General features: G+C 52.6%; 1 protein-coding gene across 2 annotated transcripts in view; it reads right to left on the minus strand.

Moving 5' to 3' along the window:
- Positions 1 to 2,562: 2,562 nt before the first annotated feature.
- ADGRG1 (adhesion G protein-coupled receptor G1) overlaps positions 2,563 to 27,789 on the minus strand; it is a 39,179-nt gene continuing 13,952 nt past the window's right edge. The window contains exons 2-15 of one of the 2 annotated variants that reach the window (XM_073307411.1): positions 18,099 to 18,403; positions 17,276 to 17,365; positions 16,018 to 16,443; positions 14,417 to 14,525; positions 14,005 to 14,152; positions 12,039 to 12,167; positions 10,274 to 10,390; positions 9,809 to 9,854; positions 8,867 to 8,967; positions 8,625 to 8,743; positions 7,606 to 7,880; positions 5,154 to 5,262; positions 4,505 to 4,773; positions 2,563 to 4,021 (exon numbers count right to left, since the gene is read on the minus strand). In XM_073307411.1, the coding sequence (XP_073163512.1) occupies positions 3,894 to 4,021; positions 4,505 to 4,773; positions 5,154 to 5,262; positions 7,606 to 7,880; positions 8,625 to 8,743; positions 8,867 to 8,967; positions 9,809 to 9,854; positions 10,274 to 10,390; positions 12,039 to 12,167; positions 14,005 to 14,152; positions 14,417 to 14,525; positions 16,018 to 16,443; positions 17,276 to 17,315 (2,016 nt within the window). In that variant the 5' untranslated portion in view covers positions 17,316 to 17,365; positions 18,099 to 18,403 and the 3' untranslated portion in view covers positions 2,563 to 3,893. The remainder of the gene's footprint in view (positions 4,022 to 4,504; positions 4,774 to 5,153; positions 5,263 to 7,605; positions 7,881 to 8,624; positions 8,744 to 8,866; positions 8,968 to 9,808; positions 9,855 to 10,273; positions 10,391 to 12,038; positions 12,168 to 14,004; positions 14,153 to 14,416; positions 14,526 to 16,017; positions 16,444 to 17,275; positions 17,366 to 18,098; positions 18,404 to 27,789) is intronic. The other variant, XM_073307410.1, reaches the window with a different exon arrangement.

Consider the following 27,789-nt stretch of genomic DNA (forward strand, 5'->3'; position numbering starts at 1 on the left):
GCTGCGTTGTCTCTTCTCCATGTTGCTTGGATACGTACGTTTCCCTCCGGGAGAAAGCCCCTCCGTATTTATTTGACAGCCCGTGGCCCCCCGCCTTCATAACAACACCGTCAGCTGGAGTATTTCTGCCTCCTTGCTCAAGAAGGCTTGTGCCACAGAGCTCTCTCAGGTTCGGGCGGGGTTTGCATAGACCGCTCTTCCTGTTTGCGTGTGTGTGGTGGTGTTGTGTCTGTCGCTTGTTGCGGTTCCAGGATTCCGTACTGTGTAATTTGCCATCGGTCAGAACGCCTGCCAATGTAAATCAGATGTAGGAGCTGCTCATCTTGCCCTCCTTTTGCACGTGCCATTACCCCGTGAGTGCAGGTGTACAACTGCCCCCTTGTGGGAGCAAGCGCGACGGTTCTGGGCACCCAGAACCCTAAACAAACGTAGCAGTGGGGGAAAAAAATGACACCTGCGCAACAGCTGTGCTCCCGGGGTGTCATCTCGGCGATGGTGCCTCGCGGCACCGGAGACACTCCGGTGAGCGCTCCCAGAGCCCGGGCAGCTATGGGACGATGTGCTGGCACCTGCTGGGGCTCATTCCACGCCAGCCAAAGCAACACAATCCTGGGTGAAATAAGGGAGTCAAGGCAGCTGGGCATGCAACCTTCAGCTTCGAGGGTAAGCTCTGTGGGGCAGGAACCCCCATTTGGCGTTTGTACAGCATCCAGCACAGCGAGCCCATAACGAGCCATAGACACTACAGTGAGACCAATATAGACTAATAATTGGCTTGTGCATGACCCCCACATTTTTACTGAGTTCAGTTTTTCCACATTTAATCACAGGGCTGTAATTCAGCCTCCTAAGCCAGTTGTGTGTGAAGCTAATAAATTAACTGACGTAATCACTTGGTACCGGGCCTGGCCTGGGAATCCCACTAATGAGCCTCAGGCATGAGCTGAGGTGGTACCTGGGAGACTGGCGCAAGAAGGAAATGATGGTAACAGCGAAGCACCACTCCCTGCCATGTTTCTGGGCGAGTGTTCGCAGTGGAGCCTTTGCTAAATGCTCACCAGAAACAATATGAAGAGAACGCGACAGTTTCAGGGCTCAGCACGTAAATGCTGGGAAATGGTAATGGCAGACCTGCAGGGATCACCTTAACTCTGCCCCTGTGTGTATGTGCCTAATGGCACGATCGCTCTCAATTTTTCACACACACGAACACCACAATTTTACCTCGCACTTTTCAGCCATGGATCACAAAGGAGGTCAGCATCCTTGCCTCCATGTTTCAGCTGGGGAAACTGAGGCACAGAGGTGCCTTGCCTAAGGCCATTTAGCAGCAGCGCTGGGACTCAAATTTAGCTCCGAGTCCCAGCACACTAGACGCTCGGCCACAAGACCTCTCTGCAATGTAATGTATCATTTCTTTTGGGGTGGCAGCCTTCTGCACGTCCCCAATAGGCCCTGGCTATTAACCAACACGCACGCATGTGTTTGTCTTTCGTCTGCACAGTGGCCTATGCATGGGAATGTGCACAATGAGGCTCTCCAGTGGGAGGCAGATGCAAAATCATGTAAAAACTTTTTTGGACGTGACTTTTTGCTGCCGTTTGTGATGCCACAGACTGGGGCCTAAGGGTCATCCTGGCACTTGGCTGGGGTGACCCGCATAATTTATTGAATTGAACGAAAAGAGCCCAAGCGTAGGCCAGATACACCCGTTACGCATCCTTCCTCCTACAGACGTCTGGGCAGGGAGGGCAGACGCGTCTTTATTGCTACGTAGCTAGGACCACTCATGGGGATGGCTCGTGAGCAACTCTCTCCAAAGAAGTGGCAATACAAATGCTTATAATGCATCCCGGCACCCCGGAGTGTGTTTTCTTCCACTGTGGGTTGCTCCTCTTTTTCAATGAGAAGCCCTTGGCCTTTTCCATGCTGAAGCATGTTCGTTGTGGTGATCTCAGTATTTTATACCTAGCATTTACAGTCGGGCCAGTGATGACTCTCCAAGTGCTGTGTAAAGGTGACTGAGAGGAGACTCTGGCTCTTGGGAGGAAGACCGGCCTTGTGGCCAAGACATGGGCTGGGAAGCTCTGTTACCACATAGACAACTTGCTTAACCCCTGAGTTTCCCCAGCTTCTTGTGCAAACGTGTCTCCCAAGAGTGTTGTGAAGCTTAGTTCAAGGGCTGGAAAGCATGCCGAGCTCTTCAGGAAAAAGGAGCCCACTGGTACCATGACACACTGCGGGAACTGTAAGAGTCCGTGGCAGTTCTCTTGTGCAAGATGGGATTACACAGGCCTTGCTCCTCAAAAGGTGCCCCATGGAAATCTTTGGGCGTGAGGTGCCTAAATCTCTTTGACAACTTGGGTCCTAATTCCCATTGCCTTTCAGTGCCTACCTGCCATGTGCACCGTTGAAAATCTCTCCCTAAAATACAACAGGAATCAAGTAGAGAATAAAGGCCCAACAGTGATCAAGTAGAGAATAAAGTCCCAGTGACAGACTGCAGTGGAGTGGGAATGCTGTAATACGCAGAAATCAGATTTGACACCATCGAAAACTAGACACATTCGCCATGTAATATTTTATTTCGGGCGCGAGGGCTCTCTCAGCAGTTAGACAGATTATTGATTCCTGTTAGGCTGGCAAAAAATGCACTTTTCCATCGGGTTCAAGGTGCGTGTGCAAAAATCCATCCATGGCCACCCACCTCCACCAGGCAAACCCCTTGGGGAAGTGACCCTGCATTGTGACCTACAGACAATGCGGGAGATTTCCTACAGCACAGCTGGGTTGAGATGCCCAACCCCCATTGACTTGCAGTCAGAGTTGGGTGCCTTACCCTGAAAGCCCATTAATTACATCAGTGTGAGAGGAGAACCGAGCCCTAGCAAACTCTCCCCCAGAAGCACGCCACACACATTGGGCAGGAGGGGTGATAGCACCCCCCAGGCCTTGTTACCTAAGATGCATATAACCCACACATGCCTACTCCACAGTGTTTGTCTGGATACACAGATACAAAGGTCAGAAGGGACCATTATGATCATCTAGTCTGACCTCCTGCACAACGCAGGCCACAGAATCTCACCCACCCACTCCTGCGATAAACCTCTCACCTATGTCTGAGCTATTGAAGTCCTCAAATCATGGTTTAAAGACTTCAAGGAGCAGAGACTCCTCCAGCAAGTGACTCGTGCCCCATGCTACAGAGGAAGGCAAGCTCTTTGCCTGATCCAGTCTGGACCCGCCAGAGATGCTCATGGGCCTGTCCTGCATTCTGAAGAAAATGAAACCTTTACCGTTGCCCAATCTCTCCTCTGCCCTTGTGGTTTCACTTGGCAGCTGCCTGATGTGACTGGAGCCCTGGGAGAGGTGGATACCAGGCTCTTCCCTGCCCTTTCTCTAGGCTGTGATGTGGATAGAGATGTAACAGGAGCGTGAAATAGACTAGGTCCATGATTCCCCATCAGAGAAGGCTGCAGCCCTTGCTGGCTTATAACACTCTCTGTCTTTTCCAGTGACGTTTATACTGAAGGGGTGATCTACCTGGGAGCCCAGGGGTATGCATGTGCTACAAGACTGGTGTTTAATGCTGCTGGGAACCAGGCAGGGCTGGACCCGAGAGATCCAGAAGGGAATGTGCAGAGAGAAACCGAGCTGCTGCCGTGGTCTTAGCGAACAACAGACTCCATGCCGGCAGCTCCCGGTTCAGAGTGTCTGGGTGTACGTGCGTGAATTTCTCTACATTTCTTGTGATTATACGTGGCCGCGTGTAGCAAAGCAGGAGCATCAGACAAATGCGATGCCTCCACCTCCCCTCTGGGAGTGCGACGCCTGGTTCTTGACTCACAGGGCAGAGACCGTCCCAGCTGTGACCAGAGAAAGCAGGAGATTCAGTCTGCGCTGTTGCGGCTGGTGCTGAACGGCAACGTGGTGCTGTCAGAGCTATTCGGTGAGGGGTAGGACTTCAACTTTCTGACCTGCAGCACCATTGTCCAGTACCAGAGGAAGATGAGGAAGCCTGCAAGAGAAGGGAGAAATGGGTGAGCGCTCACTGGGCAGGGGCAATGCAGAGAGCAGGACAATGGGTCCCCTGACTGCAGGGGGAGGCTGGCCCCGCATCCCATCACTCCTGCCCTTTAACTATACGGCAGAAGAACTGAGCTAGCGGGGTCTCGGATCCATCACGGTGCCCACATAGTAGAGCAGTGTCTCGAACCTTAGCTGGTGGTACCCTCGTGTGGCCACTGGGTGCTAACGCACAGAAAATCCCAGGGCCCTGCAGGAGAGATCCCTACACACAGCGAGGCACGCTCTAGTACGGAGGGGAGCCTCTCCCCCATGGTGAGGAATAGGGCACAGGGTTGTGTCAGAGCCTCATCAGCTGCTCCTCAGAGAGACTCCAGACGCCTGCGCCATTTACCCCCGAACCTCGCCCCGGGGTGACGGCACGTCGCCGGGAGAGGGCGAGATGGGGAGAGTGCGCCCGGCCCTGCGCGCTCACCTTGCAAAGTGTTGATGATGGTGAAGAGGTAGATGACGACGAGCTGGAACGATCCCGAGGAAAAGGAGAAGAACGCCAGTGCCCAGGGGATGCCCAGCACGAGGCTCAGCCCCAGGAGCACCAGGGTGTGCTTAAGCTTGTGGCCTCTCTTCCTCTGCCTGCGGATCTCCCACACCATGGCTCCCAGCATCACCAAGTTGAAGAGGAACACCAGGTTGAAGATGCCCAGGTTGACTATGTTATGGATCAGGGGGGCTGTGATCCAGCATCTGGAGGGAGGAGAAAGGCAGATAGTTCAGGTCCATAATCCTCTAGGTTAAAAGGGGCTGAAGGTCTGATCGGAGAGCTCGGGGGAACCCACTGGCACATTCGGCCTCCAGCCCAGAGTTAAACATGGAGGCCGGTCTCCCAGCTGATGTAAAGCTGTACAGCTCCACTGAAGTCACGAGGGCTTTGCTGATTTATGCCAGCTGGGGATCTGGATGGACTGAGCAGCGGGAGGAAGAAAAGGTTTCGGGAAAACCCCAGCAGAGGGGATATAATCTGTTGGTATGATCCAGGGTCCACGCTGTGTGAAACTGACTCATGGGAGGAGGCACGGCTAGCCGTGGTATAACCAGAACATGGTGATGCCATTCCAATTACTCACATGGTTGCATTGGTGGATTTCTCAAGGGATTCAAATACTTCAATGTGGAATGGTCCATAATTTGTCTGATCCGCCAGGAAGATCACACCCACGATAAAGATGGGAAGCCCTGGATGCAGAGAACAGCATTAGGTAGTTTCCCTCGCCCCAATTCCTCTCTTTGCAGGTCCCTGAAAAAGGAGCTCATCCTTTCTACTCCTAAGGAATTGACCATGTTGTTCTCCCATACCCTTTGTCACCCTAGCGGTGGACTGAGGACAGTGCATTGAACAGGGATGGTTGGGTACAGCTTTGGGTCCTCATGTCCACACTGCTCATAGGTTCATTGGTGTTGAGGCCAGAAGGGACCACTGTGATCATCTATGACAGGTTTCAGAGTAGCAGCCATGTTAGTCTGTATCTGCAAAAAGAACAGGAGGACTTGTGGCACCTTAGAGACCAACAAATTTATCTGAGCATAAGCTTTCGTGAGCTACAGCTCACTTCATCGGATGCATAGAATGGAACTCCCAGGCTCGATTCAAATCCAAGTTAATGGTATCTAGGGTGGCAATTTTGCAACAGAAAAGCTTCAAAAACAGACTCCAGTGAGAAACTGCTGAGCTTGAATTAATAGGCAAACTAGATACCATTAACTTGGGTGTGAAGAGAGACTGGAAGTGGCTGGGTCATGATTATCATGCACATTGTGTAGAGAGTTGTCACTTTGGATGGGCTATTACCAGCAGGAGAGTGAGTTTGTGTGTGGGGGGGTGGAGGGTGAGAAAACCTGGATTTGTGCTGGAAATGGCCCAACTTGATGATCACTTTAGATAAGCTATTACCAGCAGGACAGTGGGGTGGGAGGAGGTATTGTTTTATGATCTCTGTGTGTATATAAAGTCTGCTGCAGTTTCCACGGTATGCATCCGATGAAGTGAGCTGTAGCTCACGAAAGCTCATGCTCAAATAAATTGGTTAGTCTCTAAGGTGCCACAAGTACTCCTTTTCTTTTTGCGAATACAGACTAACACGGCTGTTACTCTGAAACCTGTCATATTGAATCTATTTCCCCATGTTAAGTATCCTCACACCTTCTTGTCAACTGTCTAAATGGGCCATCCTGATTATCACTACAAAAGTTTTTTTCTCCTGCTGAGAATAGCTCATCTTAACTAATTAGCCTCTCACAGTTTGTATGGTAACTTCCAACTTATCTGTATGTGTGTTGTGACGGGGCAAGGCCAGATGGCTATAGAAAAGTAGTGGGAGATAGATATATTAGCTCCAGGCTAAACAAATCCCTGAGCTGCTCCAGGTCAATTAAGACACCTGGGGCCAATTAAGAACTTTCCAGAAGGCAGGGAGAAGGCTAGGTTGATTGGGACATCTGAAGCCAATCAGGGGCTGGCTGAAACTAGTTAAAAGCCTCCCAGTCAGTCAGGTGGGTGTGTATGTCAGGAGCTGTGGGAGGAAGCTGTGCTGTTGGAGAGGCTGAGCAGTACACACCATATCAGGCACAAGGAAGGAGGCCCTGAGGTAAGGGTGGAGTTTGAGGAAGTGAGGGCTGCTGTGGGGAAGTAGCCCAGGGAATTGTACATGCCATGTTTCTAAAAGCTACCATAGCTGATACTATTAGGGTCCCTGGGCTGGAGCCCGGAGTGGAGGGTGGGCCCGGGCTCCCCCCACACACACACACACCTTTGCCCCCTGATTAATCACTGAGACTGGGAGACAACAGAGACTGTGCAAGGAAGGATAACTTCTCCTCACCTCCCTTGCTGGCTTATGATGAAAATGGCTCAGTAGACTGTGACCCTTGTCTCTAGAGAAAGAAGGGTTACGTGGAGGGTCACAGTGAGCCTCTGAGGCTAGCGAAATCCGCCAGGAAACGCGGGACCCACGGAGGCAAGGACAGAGCTTTGTCACAGTGTGTATGTATATCAATCTCTTACTATGTGTTCCATTCTATGCATCCGATGAAGTGAGCTGTAGATGACGAAAGCTTATGCTCTAATAAATTTGTTAGTCTCTAAGGTGCCACAACTCCTCCTGTTCTTTTTGAGATCATCTAGTGTGACTTGCTGCACAGCACAGGCCAGAGACGTTCACCCAGTGCCTCCTGCCCATAACTGGTGTTTGAGTGACCGTGTATTTTTTACAGAGACAGCCAGTCTTGACTTAAAAGCCTTAGTGATGGAGATACCATTGCCGCCAATGCTTTAGGCACAATTCTGAACAGTGAGGGGACTGATCTCTACCCTGAATTTCTCTACCTTTAGTTTCCAGACATTGGTTCGTCTTACGCCTTTGCCTGCTAGATTAAACAGCCTCTGCCCTCAGAAATCTCTTCCACGTGTCGGTACTTATGGACGGTGAGCAAATCATCCTCTTATCCTTGTGAGAGGAAAGTCTTCTAGGGGCGCAGAGGCCTGGAGTTCTCAGGGCCATCTGGGCCTCCTTTCATACTCACCCCAGCCCACCGCGCAGAGCTTGAGAATGAAGTGCTCCACGTAGGTGTTGAAGACCTCCACCACCAGCCTGTAGAGATTGTAGCCCTCAATGCCCATCCAGGTCAGGCAGCACAGCAGAGATAGGTGCAGGAACATGCCGCCGGCTTTGCAGGCCGCCTCGCTGCCGATGGAGGCCAAGTGCTCAGTGATGAGGAAGCTCACATCCAGCAGGAAGATGGCCCCCAGCAGGTTCATGTGAATGTAGATGTTTATGGTGCTGTCTCTGTGCTTCCTCCTGGGAAAGGCAGAGGAAGAGACTTCACTCCTGATCGTGTCTGGGAGTCCCAGACCCAGCATCCACAAAAGCCCACGATGGGGTCCCAGTGCTTTGATTCAAGCAGTTCACACTAACCGGAGACACACAAGAGATCTGTGTCTTAACAACAGGAGATCGTGAGCCCAGTGCCTATTCCACATGGCCATAGCCAGCTGATGGCTGAGATGGGTGAACTTACTGAGCCACCGGTAACTGCAACAGGTGAGCGATCCTGGTCCCCTTGTTCCACTGGGAAGCTACATCTCATCTGGCCTTTGAAGCATGTGTGTAGGCGACAGGTTTGGCCATTGCATACAGCCTAATTTCTCAAAGGAAGCCTCTTGTAGTCTGCGTCAACCCCTTGTTAACACACTGCTAAAGATCTGTGCATGCCCATGCTCGCTGCATTAGTGCTAAAGACCAAGATGGCGGTCAAGATTATTAAAAATGATAGGTGGTTCTGGGGGCCCATCTGGAGACCTTATAAAGGGGTCTGGTTTCTAGGTCGGGGGGAGGGTGCTCAGAACTTCCTGAATATCAGGCCCCTTTCAGGTGTCTCATGGTGGACCCTCAAAATCACAAGTCCCTTTAGAAAAATCTTGGCCAATCTGTGTGTAATGGCAGCCGAGGGGGATGCTGCCTGCATGGGGAAGCAAACTGGTCAGCATGAGCACGAGTTACAGGCTGCTAGCTAATCCCCTGCCCCGAACCATAGTACTGTACCTGGAGCAGCAGAAGAGGATGATGGTGAAGAGGGAAGCCACAGCTGAGATAATGCAGCCAATGTAGGTGATAATCGTTAGGTACTTCTTGTGGATGTAATCTATCCCCGGAGAGGACATCTGAGAATGGAGAGGACAGGGGAGGTGTTAGAGCCACGCTGGGCAAGAGCTGAGAGCTTTACCCATCACCACAGAGACCACGCAGTGAGGATGCAGAGAGCTCGAGTGGGAGCTGGTACCCACCATCAGCACAGCAAAATAGGTGAGGTGGTTGCAACGGCAGACCGTCTGGTTATTACCCGTCTCTGTTTCACAGCCATCACTTTTCCAGCTGCCGTGGCCATCTGCAAAGAGAAAAGCAGTGTTTCCTGTTGTGGGTGGGACTGTCACACACTCAGCCCAAGTCAATGTTCACAGAAAGTCTTTGACCCACGGTGTCTGCAAGCAGGTGAGAGAATGAGAGAGTGCTTTGCAATGGGGCCCAGTGACTTCCTTACAGACCACATGGCAGCACTGCTATACTGGGGACTCCTAGCACCCGAAATCACCCCCACCCATATCTGCGTGGGGAGCAGAGCCTGGGACAGATTCTTTGGGATATCCGTGGGGGAACCGCCTGAGATCTAGCCATGCATAGAGATCTAGGGGCTGTATCCCTGGCATTAGAGGAATGGCAGGATTTACAGATGAGGGGAGGCAGTCAAAGCAAGCCCCGTTGAGGCTGAAAAGGGGAAGTCACAGGGAGCTGGGATGAGTGACACAGATTGGAGAAGGACAGAGTGAAAACTGATCATCTTCCACTGATGGAAAAGGGATGGATGTGTATCCAGCCACTAACCATGCGCTGGGCCATGGTCCACGGTAAACGGGAGTCTTTTCATCCACTCCAGTGAGAGCTGGACGTGGCCAAGAGTTTGTCTCTACAAGAGTTAAAATATCAAGGACAATCCAGTCCCATGTGTCAGGTTGTAAAGTGATTGATGCTCAGTCCCTTCCTTGGGCAGCTAGGCTAGAGGTCTGGTTCCCACCTGCCCCGCACCTTGAGTCCTCACACCTGTGCAAAGCCAGCATAAAGGTACTGTCAAATTGGGAGGGTAGCACTGCACTCCCCCACTGCACAGGTGTAAGTGACCTGGGGGAGACCCAGGGCCCTGCAAAACAGCCTGCTCTCTCTGAGATACTCACGACTGGAGTCCACGTCCCAGAACACGCACCGTGGAGTCACGTTCCTCTGAAAGGACAAGAACATGGGTGGTGACGCAGGACCCTCTCTGGGTTATTCACGGGGCAGGCAAGTTTGGCTGAGGGGCAGATCAAGGGAAAGATGGGGCAGGAGGAGAAAAGAAACTCTGGCCCTTGTCATGTGACTGGAGCCAGGAAACAAAGATCATTCTCTCCCCAGCACTCCAGGGCGTCACCTCCTTTTTCAACAGGGAGGCTGCTCCCAGCAACAGGGAAAGATCAAGGACACTGGTTGTGTCGCCTGGAAGTGGCTAGTTGTCCTGAGTTACGTTTTTTGGAAGGGCATCCCCTAGAGAGGATGGGGCGACAGAGACGAGGCAGAAGCTGAGCTGGCAGAAGTCCCAGCTTCCGCCCCCTCCTCCCCGGTCTGGACAGACTCATTTGAATGAGGCCGTTTCTCACACCTACCGGTAGCTGGTCATGAAAGAATTTGAGGACCACGTCCTGGGGGAGGCCTGATACGGGGGTGTTCCCCACAGTGATGCCAATCACCTTTTCACCGAGCACCCTGCTGCCGTTCTGGTCCTGAAAGAGATGGAAAGACCGTGATGCCAGCGTGGGAGAGTGACAGCTGCCGGACACCACGCTGCTATAAAACCCCTGGAGATCTCCGAGCCAGAGAGCTTCCTTGTCACCTTCCTCAGCAGACAATACAAACCCAAAGAGGGTCTGCGCACACAAGCGACAGGAGCCGCCGCAGCCTTTCCTCAGGTTGTGCCTTGTCGCTGTCACAGTCCTCTGCGGGAGGGCATCAGGGCACCGGGTGGCCTCCTATGTACCGTGGCAAAGGCCAGATCACAACCGCCAATGGTCCAGCTGCTCCGGTGTCTTGACGCTGAGAGGAGCTGCAGTCCGATACTTCAGGGGAAGGTGCCACCTTCCATACTGCCCCTAGCTGTACAATACCCTGCTGGGGCAAGGGGGCATTTCTTCCGGAGCCCAGCCAGGGACTGGTTTGAGCTGCAGTCACTAGGCACAAAGGGAGATCGCAACGGGCAGAGCTTTGGCAGGAACCTGAATTTTGGGACCCTCCTAGCACTGTCCCGGTGCGTGTCTATGATGGGTCCGCAGCGTTTCCCGGTGGGGGTGGGGAGGGGACTGTGAGTACGCCGGCCTGGCTCCTCTGGAAATGGGAGCTTGGCTAAAGGCACACAGCAAAAATAACCTCTGGGGTCTCATCCTACTCAATCTGTTCACACAGGACACTGGGCCACCAGGTACAGTTCAGATAGGCAGCATCAGCTCAGGGGAGCCTCTGGGCTGGGAGAGCAGGGGGTGCTGAGAGTCGCGGAGGGGCACTGGCAGGGCTGGCATAGCAGGGGGTGCTGAGAGTCGGGGCAGGGGCATTGGCAGGGCTGGGCAGGGGGCCAGGGCTGGCACAGCAGGGGGTGCTGAGAGTCGGGGAGAGGGGCACTGGCAGGGCTGGCATAGTAGGGGGTGCTGTGAGTTGGGGTGGAGGGGGATTGGCAGGGCTGGGCATGGGCTCAGGTCTGGCATAGCAGGGGGTGCTGTGAGTCGGGGGGGAGGGGCATTGGCAGGTCTGGCATAGCAGGGGGTGCTGTGAGTCGGGGGGCATTGGCAGGGCAGGGGGCCAGGGCTGGCAAAGCAGCAGGTGCTGTGGGTCGGGGGCAGGGGCATTGGCAGGGCAGGGGGCCAGGGCTGGCACAGCAGGAGGTGCTGTGAGTCTGGGGGAGGGGCATTGGCAGGGCTGGCACAGCAGGGGGTGCTGTGAGTCGGGGGGAAGGGGCATGAGCAGGGGGGCCAGGCTGGCATAGCAGGGGGTGCTGTGGGTCGGGGGGAGGGGCATTGGCAGGGCTGGCATAGCAGGGGGTGTTGTGAGTCGGGGGAAGGGGCATGGGCAGGGGGGCCAGGCTGGCATAGCAGGGGGTGCTGTGGGTCGGGGGTCAGAGCTGGATACCAGCCAAACTTGGCTGAGCAGGAGGTTGCACGGCAGGCCAGGTTTCACGATGTTTGGCAGACCGAGGGAGCAGGGCAGGACCGGCAGCGGGGATGCTCTCAAGCGGCCCTGGCAGAGTTGTGGGCAGCACGTATCTTCGGCATTCGTAGCAGCTGCTCCCAACCAAACTTGGCCCAGCGCTGCCCAGCACTATTAGCCCCTCGCTTACTACACCCGCGCACCAAATTCATTCCCATCCCTGAGCCCGGTCGTTACCTGGAAAAGGGCCTGGCTGTTGATATCCATCAGGAGCACTCGACTCTCAGTGTTCTTCTTCCTGCCCTTCGCCTGTGCAAAGAGGATCCTCGGCAGATTCACCGCAAACCCATGGACCTCTCTGCCCACCTGCAAAACAAAGCCCAGTAGAGCCCTCGAAGAGTGGCCGGAGGATGCGGTGAGTTCGGGGAGGACGCTAGGGAAAGCCTCGGGCTCTGGCTACACACGCACCAGATTATCCACTGGGGTAAATCGGCATCAACAGAGCTAGGCTGATTTACCCCAGCTGAGGATCTGACTGCCGTCTAGCCCAGGCCAGGGACCCATATGCATCACTGCTCTGGTTTCTAGTGTGGACAGCACCGGGCTGGGTATTAAAGGGACGCCAGCAACTCAAGTTAAGAACGTTTCTATTCCAGTAGTTTTGCCGGGTTGGCTGTTCCCTCTCTTCAGCAGCAGCACTGAGATGAAGCCTCACCCCCTCGACGCTCCTCCCTGGGCTCGAAAGGCGGGGTCCTCTACCTACCCTGCCTCCCGCTGTTCCCCAGCCTCATGCCAGAAGGGCGGAGCCGGGCTCCCCATGCAGGAGTCTCAAGGAAAGGAGGTTCCCTCCTGGCTGCCCTCGCAAGGGCGCGAGCCTGCCAGCGAGCTCTCCTGGGGCGTGAGGGCAGGGGGCTCCTCTGATCACCCTCAGGAGATGGGAAGTGCGACTAGTCAGAGCCTGGGACTCCACCAAGTGCTGACTAAGGCACCAAGGGAAGAAAGTGAAACCAGAGCGACAAGGAGATTTCCCTTGCAATCGGTACAAAGAACAGAAGTCTGATTTTTTCGGGGTGAGGGCATCCCTTTAACTACACGCTGTAACCAGACACGTCCCAGGTTACCCTGGTTATGGGAAGGAGTCGGGTCCCCTCTACGTTGCAAACCGTAATGCTGCAAAGACCAACCCAGGACCATGACCTGAAAAGATTCCACGGAGAACAAGGCACAACCTGGAAACATGCCAAGTGCATCAAGAGGTTCTGCAAACGCTCTGGTTGGTCTGGGGTCCCTGCTCTAGGCCCTGCAGGTCATTTCAATCTGTCACCGGAGGGCTGGGCCATTAAGAGGAGCAGGACCCAGCCTGTGACTGATCAGCTTGGGATGAGGCGATTACAGAAGCCAGCAGGCAGGCCAGCTGGGTATGGAGCCATCAGAAAGAGCTGCAGGCAGCAGATCAACTCCTGTGGGAAGCCCAGAAGCAGGGCATGACTTTCAGGTAAGAGACCCGTAGGGAACAGACACCCCCTGGATTTGGGGGAAGGGATGGCTGGCATGGAACCTGTACTGTCTGTTCTTATGTAAAATAAAGCTCAAGCCCTTCGGGGCTTCAGCTGGTCAGTGGCAGGCATCAGGGAGGGAGGGTTCCCCTTGCCACCAGGTCATTTTTTTGTCTGCTTCCTCTGAAGCCTCAGGGATGGAGGTGGGACATTGAATGGGGGTGGCCGGTGAGCTGAGGTGATCCTGAGCGTCCTCTCTCTCGGGTGCTGGGCTGGCTGGTTCTTGCTCACATGCTCAGGGTCTAACTGATCACTGCCATATGGGGCTTTGAGGAGGAACTGTCTCCCAGCTCAGATGGGCAGTGACCTGGAGAGTTTTTCACCTTCCTCTGCAGCATGGGGCGCAGGTCGCTTGTCAGGATCATTTGAAGGTCTCTCTCTTCATCATTTCCCCACTGTCCCCAGGCATTCGTGCACCTCGGTCCCTGCTGTTCTCTGCCTGTCGCACACAATAGGCTAGTCTCCTTTAGGCTGTAATACTTGGGTCTTGTTCCAGTTGTTGGGTTTAGTGTGTAGGTGTTGGTGGCCTATACTGTACAGGAGGTCAGACTAGATGATCTGGTGGTCCCTTCTGGCCTTGAACTCTATTGTCATGACTTTGTGACTATGGGAAAAAGAGCCTGGACCCCTGGCACACCTGCACTCACCTCCAGTTCAGACACGAAGGGCAGATCCTGAGAGGCTTTGCTGGGTCCTATCTTCAAAACAGTTGCACGCACCATACTCGTCCCAAAAGTCTCGCTCTCCCCTTCAAACACCACCTGTCCCAGGTCCGATTCCAAATGCAGAAGTCTCCTTTTGGGGAAGAAGGAACAGAGCATGGATCTAGAGAGGGTAGGAGGGAAGAGAGCCTCAAAGCAGGGGCTGTACCATCAGCAAGTGACAGGAGAGTTTTGAGGACCCACTGCTGCGATTGGGAGGCCCTACATCTGACCCACCTCTCCCGAAAACCATAGCTCCCCAGACGGATCCTCGGGTATGTGAGGCTGTACAGACAGTGATGGCAAGCGCCTGATCTGGGAGAGGAGGAGATGGACATAGTTTGTATACTGTACTCACTCATATGGTGTTTTGGCATTGGTCTGTCTTCCAGTGGGTTTATTGGGATTCTTCATGAAGTTTGCTAAATTCCTTAATTGTTCTTCAATTGCATGCACCTTGCTGATGTCTTCAGCAGTCGATGTGGAAAGAAAAGAGAACGCGGTGATTAATTCTGTGAAGAGGGGACAATTCTGGTTTCTGCAGCATCCCTCCCCCCGGCAGCGAGTGCTTTATACTGTGTTCTTAGGCACCTGCATTATTAATTGATTGGCAATCATGGGTCTGATGAGGACTGGTCTGAATTCAATGGAGCCACTCCTGATTTACATCAGCATGAGTGAGTGGCAAGCCAGACGCGGGGTGTTTGCAATGGCCATGCCTGGGTAGGTTTGAATGGCCAAGCAGAGCACGGGTACGGCTTAAGGCATTTGGGGCCAGACTTTCAAAGCTATTAAGCACCTCAGCGGATTCTCAGAAGCCCCTCTCGGCATCTTCTGGTGCCTAAATACCTTTACAAACCTGGCCTTTTGAGCCGAGTCACAGGGGCTAGCCATGCAAAAGGAAGAATTCACATGAGGTGATCCCTGAGCCTCTTGCATCCACCAGGACTCATGAGAGGGGAGACAGCCCATGGTGGTGCATTTCTTGCCTGTCTCATTCCTCTGGACTTCAGTTGCATAGGAGATTGGCTTGCTGAAGTTTGCAGAGGGCTCCTGAACAGCCAACTGGCTGCACCAAATTGTAAGGAATGGGCTAGCTGAGGGTAATAGCAGGTAATGGATACTTTGACAATAGCTTTGCCCCATTGTCTGGCAGGCCATTAGGTTACAGCAGCTCCAGCATAGGAATGACATGAGTTTGCACCTATCTGCACAGGCCGAGAACCTCAAGGTGCAATCTCGAGCATGTATGCTCCTGCTCTCCCGCCTCTTACTCTGTATGTCTCTAACCAGAATGCAGCTGAGGTCACTCCAGTACCCATGTGCAGCCATGGACACTGCAGGTCCTAGCACCCAGAGCTCCATCTTGATCTCAGTGGTCTCCAACCGTGCAGATGTTCTACAGGATGGAGTGTTGCTGGTGTCATGATGGATCCCTATAAGGCCCCCCATACAGCTGTGACCTGAGGACCCCGGCACTGCTGAAGGCAGCACAACTGACCATTAAAGGTGGGACACTGTGACTAGATGAGGGATTATCCGGTGAAATGCAGGACCTTTGCAGCTACATCTTCAAAAGTGGTCACTTATTTTGTGTGCTTACACAGAGAAACTTTGGGCTGGATTTCCAGAGGTGCTGAGAACCCACAACTCCGGTTCTCGTCAGTGGGAGAGGTGGGATTTCGACACCGTGGGGAAATCGGCCCCAGAGCGCTGCATGTGGGTGCCCAAAAAACGAGGAACCCAAAACTAGTGGCCGTTTTTGAAAAACGATGGAATTAGCGACTGGTGGAGAAGCCAACTGCCCTGCTCTACCTCCTAATGGTGCCTCAGCGGTTTCCCCAGAACCTTCCCATCCACGGGTGGGCAGACAGAGCCAGCCCCGCTTAGCTTCCAAGCCTGAACATGCTCAGAGGCTGCAAGCTCTCTAACCCATTCAACATGTTGATTCAACTGTACCACGGATGGAGAAGAAGTAAACAGCAGCGCTGCTGAGGGAGGTGTTCCGCAGGCCTTTGCCGTAGGCGTAGGACACGTTGGAAAGCACAGGGACCCCACTTTTATTCTGCGGTGCGCTTGGGTTTGAAAAGTCGAAGGAAGGGTTCGCCTCGGTACTCAGTGTGTAGTTGTTTCTGCCGTACGTGAGGTTGAAAATCCTGTCCCTTTGGTACCAGTAGAGGCAGAAGCGGTAGTTCCCCAAGTTCTCCGGTAACGTGTGGTTGTCAAGGTTTGGGAATGGCGCAGCTATTTGCAGCGTCTCAGCACTGTTCTCGATGGTGATGATGTTCTCTGGCCGCATCTGATAAATGATACGGCTTTTCTTCGTTTGTCTTCTTTCGCCACAGAATCGGAAATCTTCGGCATGGCGGCTGCTTCCGTTGACCCCTGCGTTACACAAAACCCGCCCGGTAAGGTGTAGCTCAGCCTGAGGGGCTCCGTACGCCAGGAGTTCCCCAGGTTACTCATCCCCCTTGGTGACCTCACACAACACAGCTGTCTACTATTTATTACATGGATCACAGGAAGGCTCAGGGGCTCCATTGTGATAGGTGCTGCATGTCTACAAGAGACAGAGAGAGCTCCTCCTCTGAAAATCTTGGGAGCCATGTAAGAACCCATTAACATAGAGTCTGAGTGCCTCCCAGTCTTTCCTGTCTTCAGCCACACACTCCCCTGTGAGGCAGGGCAGGCCTGTTATCCCCATGGTATGGATGGGGAAGTGAGGCCCAGAGAGACTCAGTGACTGCCCATGGTCACCCAGGGAGGTGTTTGCAGAGCAAGCATGTGAACCCAGCTCTCCTGAGGCTCAGGCCTGGCCCATCCTTCCTCTGAATGGACTCTAACTTCACCCCGGTGAGCTGATCAGACAAGAGGAACATAGACGATAATAACGCATTCTCCATGTCCATCCAGTCTTGTTCCTGCCCTGATTCATCTACATGCCTCTAGCCTGTCCTGGAAGGAGAGGGGAATTCCATCTTGGAACACAATGACGGTCTCTCTGTCTTTCAGGAAACTTAATTACAGGGAAAGTCCCTCTGTACCTCCTGCCCCCACCTCACTCCACCCATACTGGCATGACTGCTTCCTCCTAACGGGTACTATCCTGGCACTGGCGGTGGGGAGAAGGTTGATAATGCTACATCCCTGCCACCTCGGCTGTTGTAAGCCATATAGACCAGCGTAGAGGTGAGGAAATAACCAGGGAGCATATTACCTTGCAACAGGAGAAGCAGAGCCAGAAGGAGGCGATCCATCGTGGGCGGCTTTCCCAGCTCTTGATGTTCCTCAGTGATAGACTTTGACCCTGAGGGACAGAAGCACACAATGGCAGAGTGAGTTTGTCTAGAGAACTGCAGGAATTTTTCACCGCTCAGGGCCTGGAACAGACTGAAAAGCCTGCAGTTCTTTCTGCATCAGCATGGGCTGAGTTGAGCTACCATGGTAGGTGTGGGACACCTGCAAATGCCAGGAATTGTGTTCTTGTGAGTACCAGAGAGAAGAAAAAATGGTAGCTCTATCCATGCAAGAAGGCTCGACACAACTGTTCTATTGTCATCTGCCATTCGGGCAGTGGCGGGCAACCCGTGGCCCATCAGGGTAATCCGCTGGCGGGCCGCAAGACAGTTTATTTACATCGACTGTCCGCAGGCATGGCCGCCCACAGCTCCCAGTGGCCATGGTTCACCATTCCTGGCCAATGGGCGCTGCGGCAAGCAGTGCGGGCCACAGGTTGCCCACCACTGCACTAGGGGGAGTGATGGATTGCTATAGCCAAGTGAAATTTTATGGGGCCAGTGGAAGAGTTTCATAGAGGGAGGGAAATGAAAGATGCTGATCCTTGGAGGAGGCTGGATTAGCCCTGTGATTCGCTGCTCTTCCATTCCCTCCCAGGAATCCAAAGCAGGGAGCTTTTAAAATAACTATTAAACAAAATTCCTCTGCCTGTTTCATTTAAAATATTGCCCAGTGTTGGGGTGTATAAACCCCACACAGGCTCACAAAGGGTTAAGGGGATCTGGAGATCCTAATTAGCCCACCTAGTTGCACCTGGAGGGTCTGTCAGGCTCAATTCTGGATCAGACCCAGCTGGGAAGGAGCTGGATGGTTTCTATACAGGAAGGAGTTCAGAGCCGTAGAAGGTGATGATTCTGCATCCTCTTCTCCTGAGGAGAAGGCCCAGGGGAGACAGAGGGTGGAAATTTTCTCCTGCATGGAGAGGCTGAAGAAGTATCCATAAGGGAAAGAAGAGAGGAACAAGCTGAAGGAGCCAAGATTAGCATCTGCGGTGGGTTCCTAGGGAGCGAGACACGACACGGGAGAAATGGCCGTGTGGGTTGGTGCCCTGAAAATAGGATGGAGGACAAAGGGGAATCAGAATAGATCATGGAATCTCAAACCCGTAGCAGCAGGAGCAAGCTGGTGGTGGTTTTGTTTGAGGTTACTTGGTGAAGAGACTGGAACTGAAGTAAGACCCCAGATTTCTTAGTTTGCTGCCTGCGTCTTAGTACGGGTGAAGGGCATTATTTAGGACACTGATGAACCAGAAAGGTTGAAGCTCCAGAGGGACCTGGCTGGAGGGTCAAGTACCCTCCCACACAAAATGGGTGACCGCAGCAGAAGGGGCTGCTCTGGGATAGTGTATGATGGCAATGCCATGAGAGGTGCTCCTGCACCGTAAGACTCTTGAATTCCCCTATTTTAAACAGAGTTAATAGTAACAAAACCGAACAGAAGCCAGTGTGATGTCCAGTCACATTTAGATTTATTTTCTCTTGGGTTTTATTTTCTCTCTTTACAGCCTTTGGGAATGGCCCATGACACCCCTCTGCTGCTGTAAGTCGGAGCACCGCTGAAAGCAGTGGAACTATGCTGATTTACCCCAGCTGAGGATCTGGCCCTATGTGATCAGCCACTTTGGGTTCAGCGACACCAACTGTATTAAGGGAGGAAAAAGTGAGAGACTCGGTGCATCATCACCAGCACAGCCGATGCAGAGGACACGGAGAGCGAGGGAATATTTCTGCTGCACTTAGGCAATGCTCCATTTGTTAGTGCTAATAGGAAGTGCTGGATTGAGAGCCCTGGGGGGGTCTAGTCCTCAGTTTATTGCAGAACAGGTGCCTCGTTGCTGAATCAACAGGACTACCCCACGGGCAAGGGGGGTAGCGTGGTCCCCAGCGTCCAGTCAACCCTTGTCATCTCTTCTGAAAAGTCTGCCAGTCCGGTACCAAACCCACTGGAACTGTGCTAGGTCTGCCCAATTCATTTCACATTGGCCACCAAGTGGACACCAGCTGGTAACAACTGCTGACCCCGACTGACCTGGGCTGCATTGCGAATCGGTGACCAAGGGCTTGATTCTCATTTATTCACCACCCTGGCAGTCATGTTACATCTACACCAACACCAGTTTTAAGGACCCATTAAACGACGAGAGTGGGGTAAAGGGGCTGAGGCCTGGTCTACAGGAGAATATTCTGCTTGTAATAACCTTGCGCAGTGGTGTGGGGGGTTTTTTATGCCAGCAAAAGCACTTAGTATAAGTGCAGCTATACCAGCAAAAAATTCTTCTTGCTTATTTCACCTGGGGAACTGGGATAAGCTATACGGACAGAACGAGCCTTTTGCCAGTATGTCTTATGAGTTCAAACGTGACCCTTTTTAGTAGAGAGAAGATCTGAGTGCAAATGAAAATCAGGGTACTAGAGATTAGATGGTCTAGGTATCTCAATGCTGAGCCCATCAATCCCTCTGAACTAAACTGAAGTCATGGGGCCTGATTCTTCCCAGACCAGTGTACGTGAGGCGTAACTCTTTTGAAGTCAATGGAGACGCCGAAGTAAAACTGGTAACACCATAAGTTTCGGTGGAGTTAGTCCTGATCTACACTGGTGTGAGGAAGAGAAGAATCAGTACCATGGAATTTGTCTTTGTGAGACAAGGGTGAGGTTATCGCTGTTGGCTTTCCATAGAGAGAATAAATACAGGCCGGATCTTCAGTATCATGTTTTTGGCTTAATCCCATTTTATCAATGACCTGGAAATAAATATAAAATCCCTGCTGATTAAAATTTGCAGATGATGGAAAAATTGGTGAAGAGGTTAAAAAAAATTATGAGAACAGGGCAGTCATACGTAGCAATCTAGATTGCTTGGTAGGCTGGGCCAATTCAAACAGAATGTACTTTATACAACCAAATGCAAGGTCCTCCATCTGGGAACAAAGCATAGAGGCCATACCTATGGAACTGTACCGACATGAGCTCCTGGCGCAATGCTGTGGCTATAGGGGCTAATGCAGGCCTTGGGTATATGAACAAGAGGTGAGGTAGATACTGGAATACTGTGTACAGTTCTGGGGGCAACATTTTAAACAGGATGTTGGAAAAAAGTGGAGGGGTCACAGAAAAGAGAGGGCTGGTGAAAATGCCTAGGAGAGGCTTGGAGTCCAGTCTAGTCATCTTTTCAACAAGAAGACCGAGAGGTGACTCAATTACGGTGTCTAAGTACCTTCATGAAGAGAATATACTGAGTAATAAAGGGCTCTCTTAGCTAGCAGAGAAAGGCAGAGCAAGAACCAATGGCTGCCTGGAGGTTAAAGTCAAACTAATTCAAATTAGAAGTAAAGTGCATGTCTTTACAGTGACGGTGATTAACCACTGGAATAAACCATCAGTGGAAGTGGTGAATTTGCCATTTCTTGATGTTTTCAAGTCTGGACTAGCTGCCTTTCTGGAAGATGTGCTTTAGCCAATCACAAGTTGCTGGGCTTGATACAGGGGTAGCTCAGAGAAATTATCTGACCTGTGCTAGACAGGAAGTCAGACTAGCTGATGTAATGGTCCCTTCTGGATTTAACCTCTAGGAATCTTGAGAATTCAGTGTGCACATGGGTCAGCATCCGCTGTCTGCCCATGCAAGCCCAGCAGGCAGGGGGCCCATCACCTGTAACCCTCCCTCATGTCCCTCCTAGGATTTATAGTAGCAGTAGAAACAAATCATCATGTTGCAATATCCATACTCTAGCTCAGTGGTTCTCAACCTTCTTGGGTTCAGGACCCATTTGTAAACCTTGATGGCCTGCCATGACTCAGTGCCCTCTTCCTCCCCCGCATCCAGGGCAGAAGGGGCTGGGATGTGGTGGGAGAACAGCTGGGGACCAGGAGGGGTGGTTTAGCTGTGTGGGAGTGGTACATTGGGAGGTCCTGCAGGCTGGGGGTACACTGGAGTGCAAGCATTTATCAGAGAATGTGACACCAGCCACTCCCACCCAGCTCTTGGCCCCCAGGGCTGCCTGGGCTCAGCTCTCCACTCTGGGAGTTGTGACCTCTGGGGTCGCAGTGCGGCTCAGGTTTGGCCTGGCGGGGCCATAATTGTGTAAGTGGAGTTGTGACCTGGTGCCTGGGGTTGCAGCACCACTCACTCCAATTTGGCCCAGCTGTCCCAGTGTCGTCATGATGGAGGGGTGGCTGGGGCAAACTGGAGTGGCACCGAGACCCTATGCACCAGGTCACTATGTCCAGAGTGGGGAATTGAGCCCAGCCAGCCCCACAAACTTTTGATACATTCTAGCGACCCAATCTTGGGTCGTGCCTCACAGGGTGAGAAACCCTGCTCGAGTTCAACCCCTACTTCTATAGCCAGCATATCTGCCCCAGCTGTTTTTCTATAACCATTTTACAGCATTACATCTGATTCCTGGCTCGCTCCTCATTTTCCTTCCTCCCGTTTTGATTCGCGGTGCTGCTGAAATTATAACGAGGTGAAATCAAGCAGAAGGAAAGAACAGAATGTTCTGACAGCTGTTCAGGGACATGTGCAAAAAGAGCTACTGGTCTGGATCCAGCTCTTAAAGGACAGGTGTCCCCATCCCAAAACCCAGTGCTACAACTGACAGTAACTGCCCCTCTCGGCAGGTTAGCCCACAGTTTTCCAATAGCGGGTTTTTGGCACCTTTCTCTGAAGTAAGTGGGACTGGCCGTTGTCAGAGGAGAAGTCTACCATGAAATCAAAGCAGCGATGGCAGCTCCAGCAGATACACGCACGCTATCATGGCTACAAACAGAAGACTAGAACCGTGGGTTTCAGCAACGTGAGTAGAAAACCAGGGTCCCCAGTGTGCTTGTCCAGCCCACGCTGCTGCATCTACATTGCTGTTTTTAGCCATGCTAGTGTGCATATGAGAGTCTGTCTGGAGGAGCTGCATTCACACCTCATATTGCAGGATAGACATACCCAGAGACAGGATATTGGACTGGCTTCTCCACTGGTCTGCTCTTAGGTTCCTTGTTGAATCACTGATCTGATCCAGTGCGGTGATTCCCATTCTCCCATAAGTGGTGTTCCCGTGGAGGCTCTCTCAGCAGCGAAGCCGTGGAGACTGGTGGGAGAGCGCGAGGGAAGCTCGCTACTGCCCTCCTTGTGCCTGTTCTGTGGCTACAAGGGAGGACTCCAGTCTCAAGGGTTGTCAACCCAGCACCTTCACAGCACTAAAGCAACTAACCAAACTTTCCAGCAGGACTAGCTGACCAATCACTTGTGAGTGCAGAGGGAGTCTGTTTGCCCTTTCGAGGGTTGTGATTTCTTCCTCCACCCTACTGCTTCTCCAGTGCTGGAGGATTTCACAGCGAGTTCTTTGCCCTTGTATATCAGCCTTTCCCACGCTACTGCTCTCAGATAATAAAACCAGCCAACACAGGCTCATTTACGTTCTAACACACAAACATGCAACACTGTGGGTGTGTCACCCACAAGGGGGTGAGTGCGGGGGGGAGGCGGGAGAGAGAAAGAGAACAGTGAGAAGCAGGACGTCAGAGTAGAAACATACCACACACCAACTCAGCTGGGTGTGCGGGCCGGGGTTCGTGGCCCCCTCAAAGGAAGTGACAGCTTTTGTTCATTATTTATATTGCCGTAGTCCTAACAGGCCCACTCAGGAATCCGGGCCCTGCTGTGCCAGGTACTGTACTTGCATGTACAGAGACAGGCCCTGCCCACGGTACTAGCTTGTCTGCACAATCTCTCTGGCCACATTCCATTTTCTGCTTTCAGAATTGAATAGTCTGGTCAAAACTCTCCCCACCCCCACCCCTCAAATGTCAGCTCATGCCTTCCCCCCCTCCTGCCTGCACGGGAAAGTTGGGGTGTCTTTGTTACCTGCTCCTTTCCCAGGATACCAGGCCACACTTCCATGGTTACATCTTTCCAGGTGCAGCTGCAGAACTAGTATAAAACTCTGGAGCAAGACCATACGTGTATTTTTCTTTACTGCTGTTACGAACGTCTGGGGGTGATTCTGCTCTTGCATACACAGGTGTAAATCAGTAAAAACTCCCTTGGGATCAGCTAAATTAAACTGAGGGAAAGCCCCTGAAAGTGAAATTAGAATCAGACTCTCTGGATGAAATCCTGGTGTCAGTGAAATCAATGGAAAAACCTCCCTTGAGTCAGGATTTTAAACCTCGGCGGATTCTCCGAGTGTGGGATGCAGCCGCTACTTTCCAAAGCCCGACCGCTAGCCCCTACAATCGCCAGCCCCTATGCGCTCTGCTCTGCACAGAGTCCGGCAGCCCTCTGGCAGGCAGCACGGAGTTACTCCTCCAAGCGTGAGAGCTGCCTGCGCTCATGGGAACCGAGTCTTTGGGTTTTAACCCCAGCGCTCAGGTACTGGTTTCTGTCTGAGTCAATTGTGCTGTGGCTGCAGTGTGTTAGCATAGATCCAGCATAACGATAATGGGGAATAAAGGGAAGAGGAACAGAGGTTGGCTAGGCCAGAGAGAAAACTCCGAGTAGGGGAAGTCATGAGACATGCTCTTGGCCATCCCTTAGTGACTTCAGCTTCAGGGACAGACAGCTCAGCAGCCCCTGTTTTTGCTAGCGTGGCCAACTGCACAGCTCGTGCTTCTGTTCCCAATTTGAATAAGATCAGAAGAACCCACTGTGAGAACCGAGGCTGGAGGTTTCCAATGCAAACACAGATCAAGCTTAGTTTATGAGCCCTATCTGTCACAGCTGCTATGCAAACAACGCGCCAGGGGATGGTAGTATGCAGTGCTAGGAGGAGTGGTCTTCACAGCTTCAGATGCCAGCAGGGGGTGCCAACAGTGCCACATGCCTCCTTACACCAGCCCAGCTACATCAATGGGCCAGCACTCTTAGCTTGAAGGCCAGAGTGGGTGCTTCCTGCCTGAATGCTACCTCCACCTGCAGCAGCCACGGCCCCACCTCCAGGCTGCGTGGCCCTGCGTGTTCATTTTTAGAGCAGTTTCTTTGTCTAACCACACCACAAACTAGGGTGTTGATCAGCACGGCAGAGCAAAGTGACTGGAGCCCCTGCGCAGCTGCTCTTCGGAAACTCTGGCTCGCAGCGTGAGCTTCGCTTTGCCCAATGCTGTCTGGCACCATGTGAGCCAAGGAGCTGGCAGACAGGCCAGGGAATGAGACAACAGGGCCTGACAGCTGCTCTGAAGTAGCGTCTGATGAGGGAATGCTGGCCTGCCCGCCTCCTGGGGGAGTAGAAGGGGCTGTGGGGGAGGCTCTGTTCCACTCTGAATTAAGCCCATTTCCTTCTCTCCATTCCTCTCACATTCCCTCCTTCTTTCTGCGTCCCCCTTTGTCAATCTTCTCTGTCCTCCTCTTCTCCCACATCCTCCCTTCCAGCCTACGCCCAGTCTTCACTCCTTTCCATCGACTCTACATCTCCGGACCCGATCCAGCCCTCTCACCTAATAATCAGCCCATTCCTCTATCTTCTCTCTCTCCATTTCCCTCTCCCTCCCTGGGTGATATATGTTTGCCTGTCCGGGTAGGCCTACACAGCAATGAAACCCCCCCAGCTGGGCTGGGCCAGCAGACTCAGGCTTGCGGGCCTCAGGCTGGGGGGCTATTTCATTGCTGGAGCCCTGGCTCCAGGACCCTGCAGGGTGGGAGGATCCCAGAGCTCAGGCTCCAGCCCAAGCCTAGAAATCTACACAGCAGTGACACAGTCCTGCAGTCGGAGCCCCGCAATCCCGAGTTGGCTGGCACGGGCCAGCTGCGAGTTTTTCTTTGCTATGTAGACATACCCACAGTCTTTCATCCTGTCTCCTGGGTGGTCATTTACACTAGGACTCCCAAAATTGCTAACATCTAGTGCAGACAGACTGGTTCTAGCAACGAGGGAAAAGCGCAAAATTTCCCCCAGGGTAGATGTCAGGGTTCCCTTCCCACTGTGAACTCTAGGGTACAGATGTGGGGACCCGCGTGAAAGGCCCCCTAAGCTTATTTCTACCAGCTTCGGTTAAAACTTCCCCAAGGCACAAATCCTTCCTTGTCCTTGGATGGGTACTGCTGCCACCACCAAGTGAGTTAGACAAAGATTCAGGAAAAAGGACCACTTGGAGTTCCTGTTTCCCTAAAATATCCCCCCAAACCCCTTCACCCCCTTTCCTGGGGAGGCTTGAGAATAATCTACCAACCAAATAGGTAAACCAGATGAACACAGACCAGACCTTTGGGTTCTTAGGGCACTAAAAACCCCAATCAGATTCTTAAAAACAGAACTTTATTATAAAGAAAAAAAAGTAAAAGAAGCACCTCTGTAAAATCAGGATGCAAGTTAACTTTACAGGGTAATCAGATTCAAAACACAGAGGATTCCCCTCTAAGCAAAACTTTAAAGTTACAAAAAACAGGGATAAACCTCCCTCCTAGCACAGGGAAAATTCACAAGCTAAAAACAAAAGATAATCTAACACGCCTTGCTTTATTTACTTACTCTTTTTGCAATACCGAGATTCATTTTAGCATGATTTTAGGAGGAGTTTTCTGACCTGATGCTTCTCTGCTTCCCCAGAGAACACAAAACAAAGAGCACAAACAAAGCCTTCCCCCAGATTTGAAAGTATCTTCTTTCCCCATTGGTCCTTTTGGTCAGGTGCCAACCAGGTTATCTGAGCTTCTTAACTCCTTACAGGTAAGGAGGAATTCTAGGTTACCCTTAGCTGTATGGTTATGACAGCAGACGTGGCCTATGGTGGCTGGAAAACTAGTAAAATGATGACACAAGAGGCTGAAAGTTAAGGGGCCAGAAGTTGTAGTTAGGCAGTTTAAAATGCTTTGTAGTTGTTGAGGCCTATTTAATTCTAATGACTAATTAACATTTGGGAGAAAAGAAGATTTTGCTAAAGATTCAACACCACCCTCACCCTTTCCCTTAGAGTTGTTTCTGGAGTCAGTGGAAGTCTGACCATTGGCTTCAGCAGGAGCAGAGTCAAGCCAAGTCTGCAGGCTTTTGAAAACCACCCCTTACGTGGCCCCTGGCATGGTGCAGCTGGCTGTCAGGGCCCAGCCCCTTGGCCTGTTTCGTTCCTCTTCTCTGCTCTCCAGCCCCAGAGCTGCTTTCTTGCTAGCAGCCTGGCGAGTTCTAGACCTGACTGCAGGTCTCCCTGGCGCACCATTCGCTGCCCCAGGTATTTTCATCGCCGCTGTTTCTGCTTTCAGGAAATGCATCGAGCCAGGAGCCCGCACACGCTGCCCTCTCAGGGGTCACTGCAGCGCCCAGGTGTCAGGCAGCACACCCTGAAGCTGGGGAGGGATACAGCCTGGGTGCACGGTCACCATTTCCCCTTCCTCCACACGCTGGCGCACGCTGTATCAGCTTCATCCTGGCCTGTTTCTGAGGCACTTGTGCTGCTCACCGAATGAAGCCATGTTGGGAAAGGGAGCCAGAGTGGGGGCTGCGGTTTCCCACCCTCTCTTGATCCCGGGCTGTGCTGACATTGCTTTCCCATAAAGCTGTGTGTTGCAAGACCTCACGACTTGGTTCTGTCTCAGTGCAGGGAGCTGAACTTGAGAACCACTCAAGGTCCCTGCCTGCCCTTCATATGAAGTGAGCTGTAGCTTATGAAAGCTCATGCTCAAATAAATTGGTTAGTCTCTAAGGTGCCACAAGTCCTCCTTTTCTTTTTGTGAATACAGACTAACATGGCTGCTACTCTGGAACCTTCATATCTATGATTCTTTGCAAGGGAATCAGCTATAGCCAGAGATGCATGATGTTATCCAGGAGTGGGGAGCTGTAGCAGGACGGTCACCCCGCTCCATCCCTGAAAGAGTTAAAAGTCAGCCCTTGGAGAGGGCTGGGACGGAGAGCCAATCAGAAAAGGCGGGGAGGCAGCCAATCAGGGCCAGGCTGGGCCCTATAAAAGGGCTGCAGGGCCAGACGGCAGGCAGTCCCTCTCTCTCCATTTGCGGAGGGAGATGGACCTGGCTGCCTGATGGAGAAAAGGCCTTGCTGTCAGGGCTGGAGGAGGTCCTTGGGCTGTGGGGAAGCAGCCAGGGGAGGAAGAGGCAGCAGGTCCAACCCCCTGGCTGATGATGAGTGACCACTTCAGGCTGCAGTTTGCCCCTGAGGGAAGGGGCTAGATGAAGACTGGCAGTGGGTCACTGAGATGAGGTGGTCTTAGGGGATTGGGGTTCCCCAGGGAGGGGAGGACCCTGAGTGTGGGGGCACCACTGCAGGGGAGTACCTAAGAGAAGGGGCACTGCAGGCTGGGAGGGATGCGGGACCTGAACTACGGTGGTGGAGAAGGAAAGGAAGCGGGTACCGGTAGGGAAACACTGGCCAGCAGGAGGCGCACTGAGGCTGGGATGAGCTAATTCCCGAGGTAACCAGCAGGAGGTGCTGTGGTGGCGAGGGCACACCGTGTTACAGGAGTGCTGTCACGATATGCTCAGCCCTGGCAGTGC

Source organism: Lepidochelys kempii, chromosome 12 (genome assembly GCF_965140265.1).
Source record: "Lepidochelys kempii isolate rLepKem1 chromosome 12, rLepKem1.hap2, whole genome shotgun sequence".
NCBI lineage: Eukaryota > Metazoa > Chordata > Testudines > Cheloniidae > Lepidochelys > Lepidochelys kempii.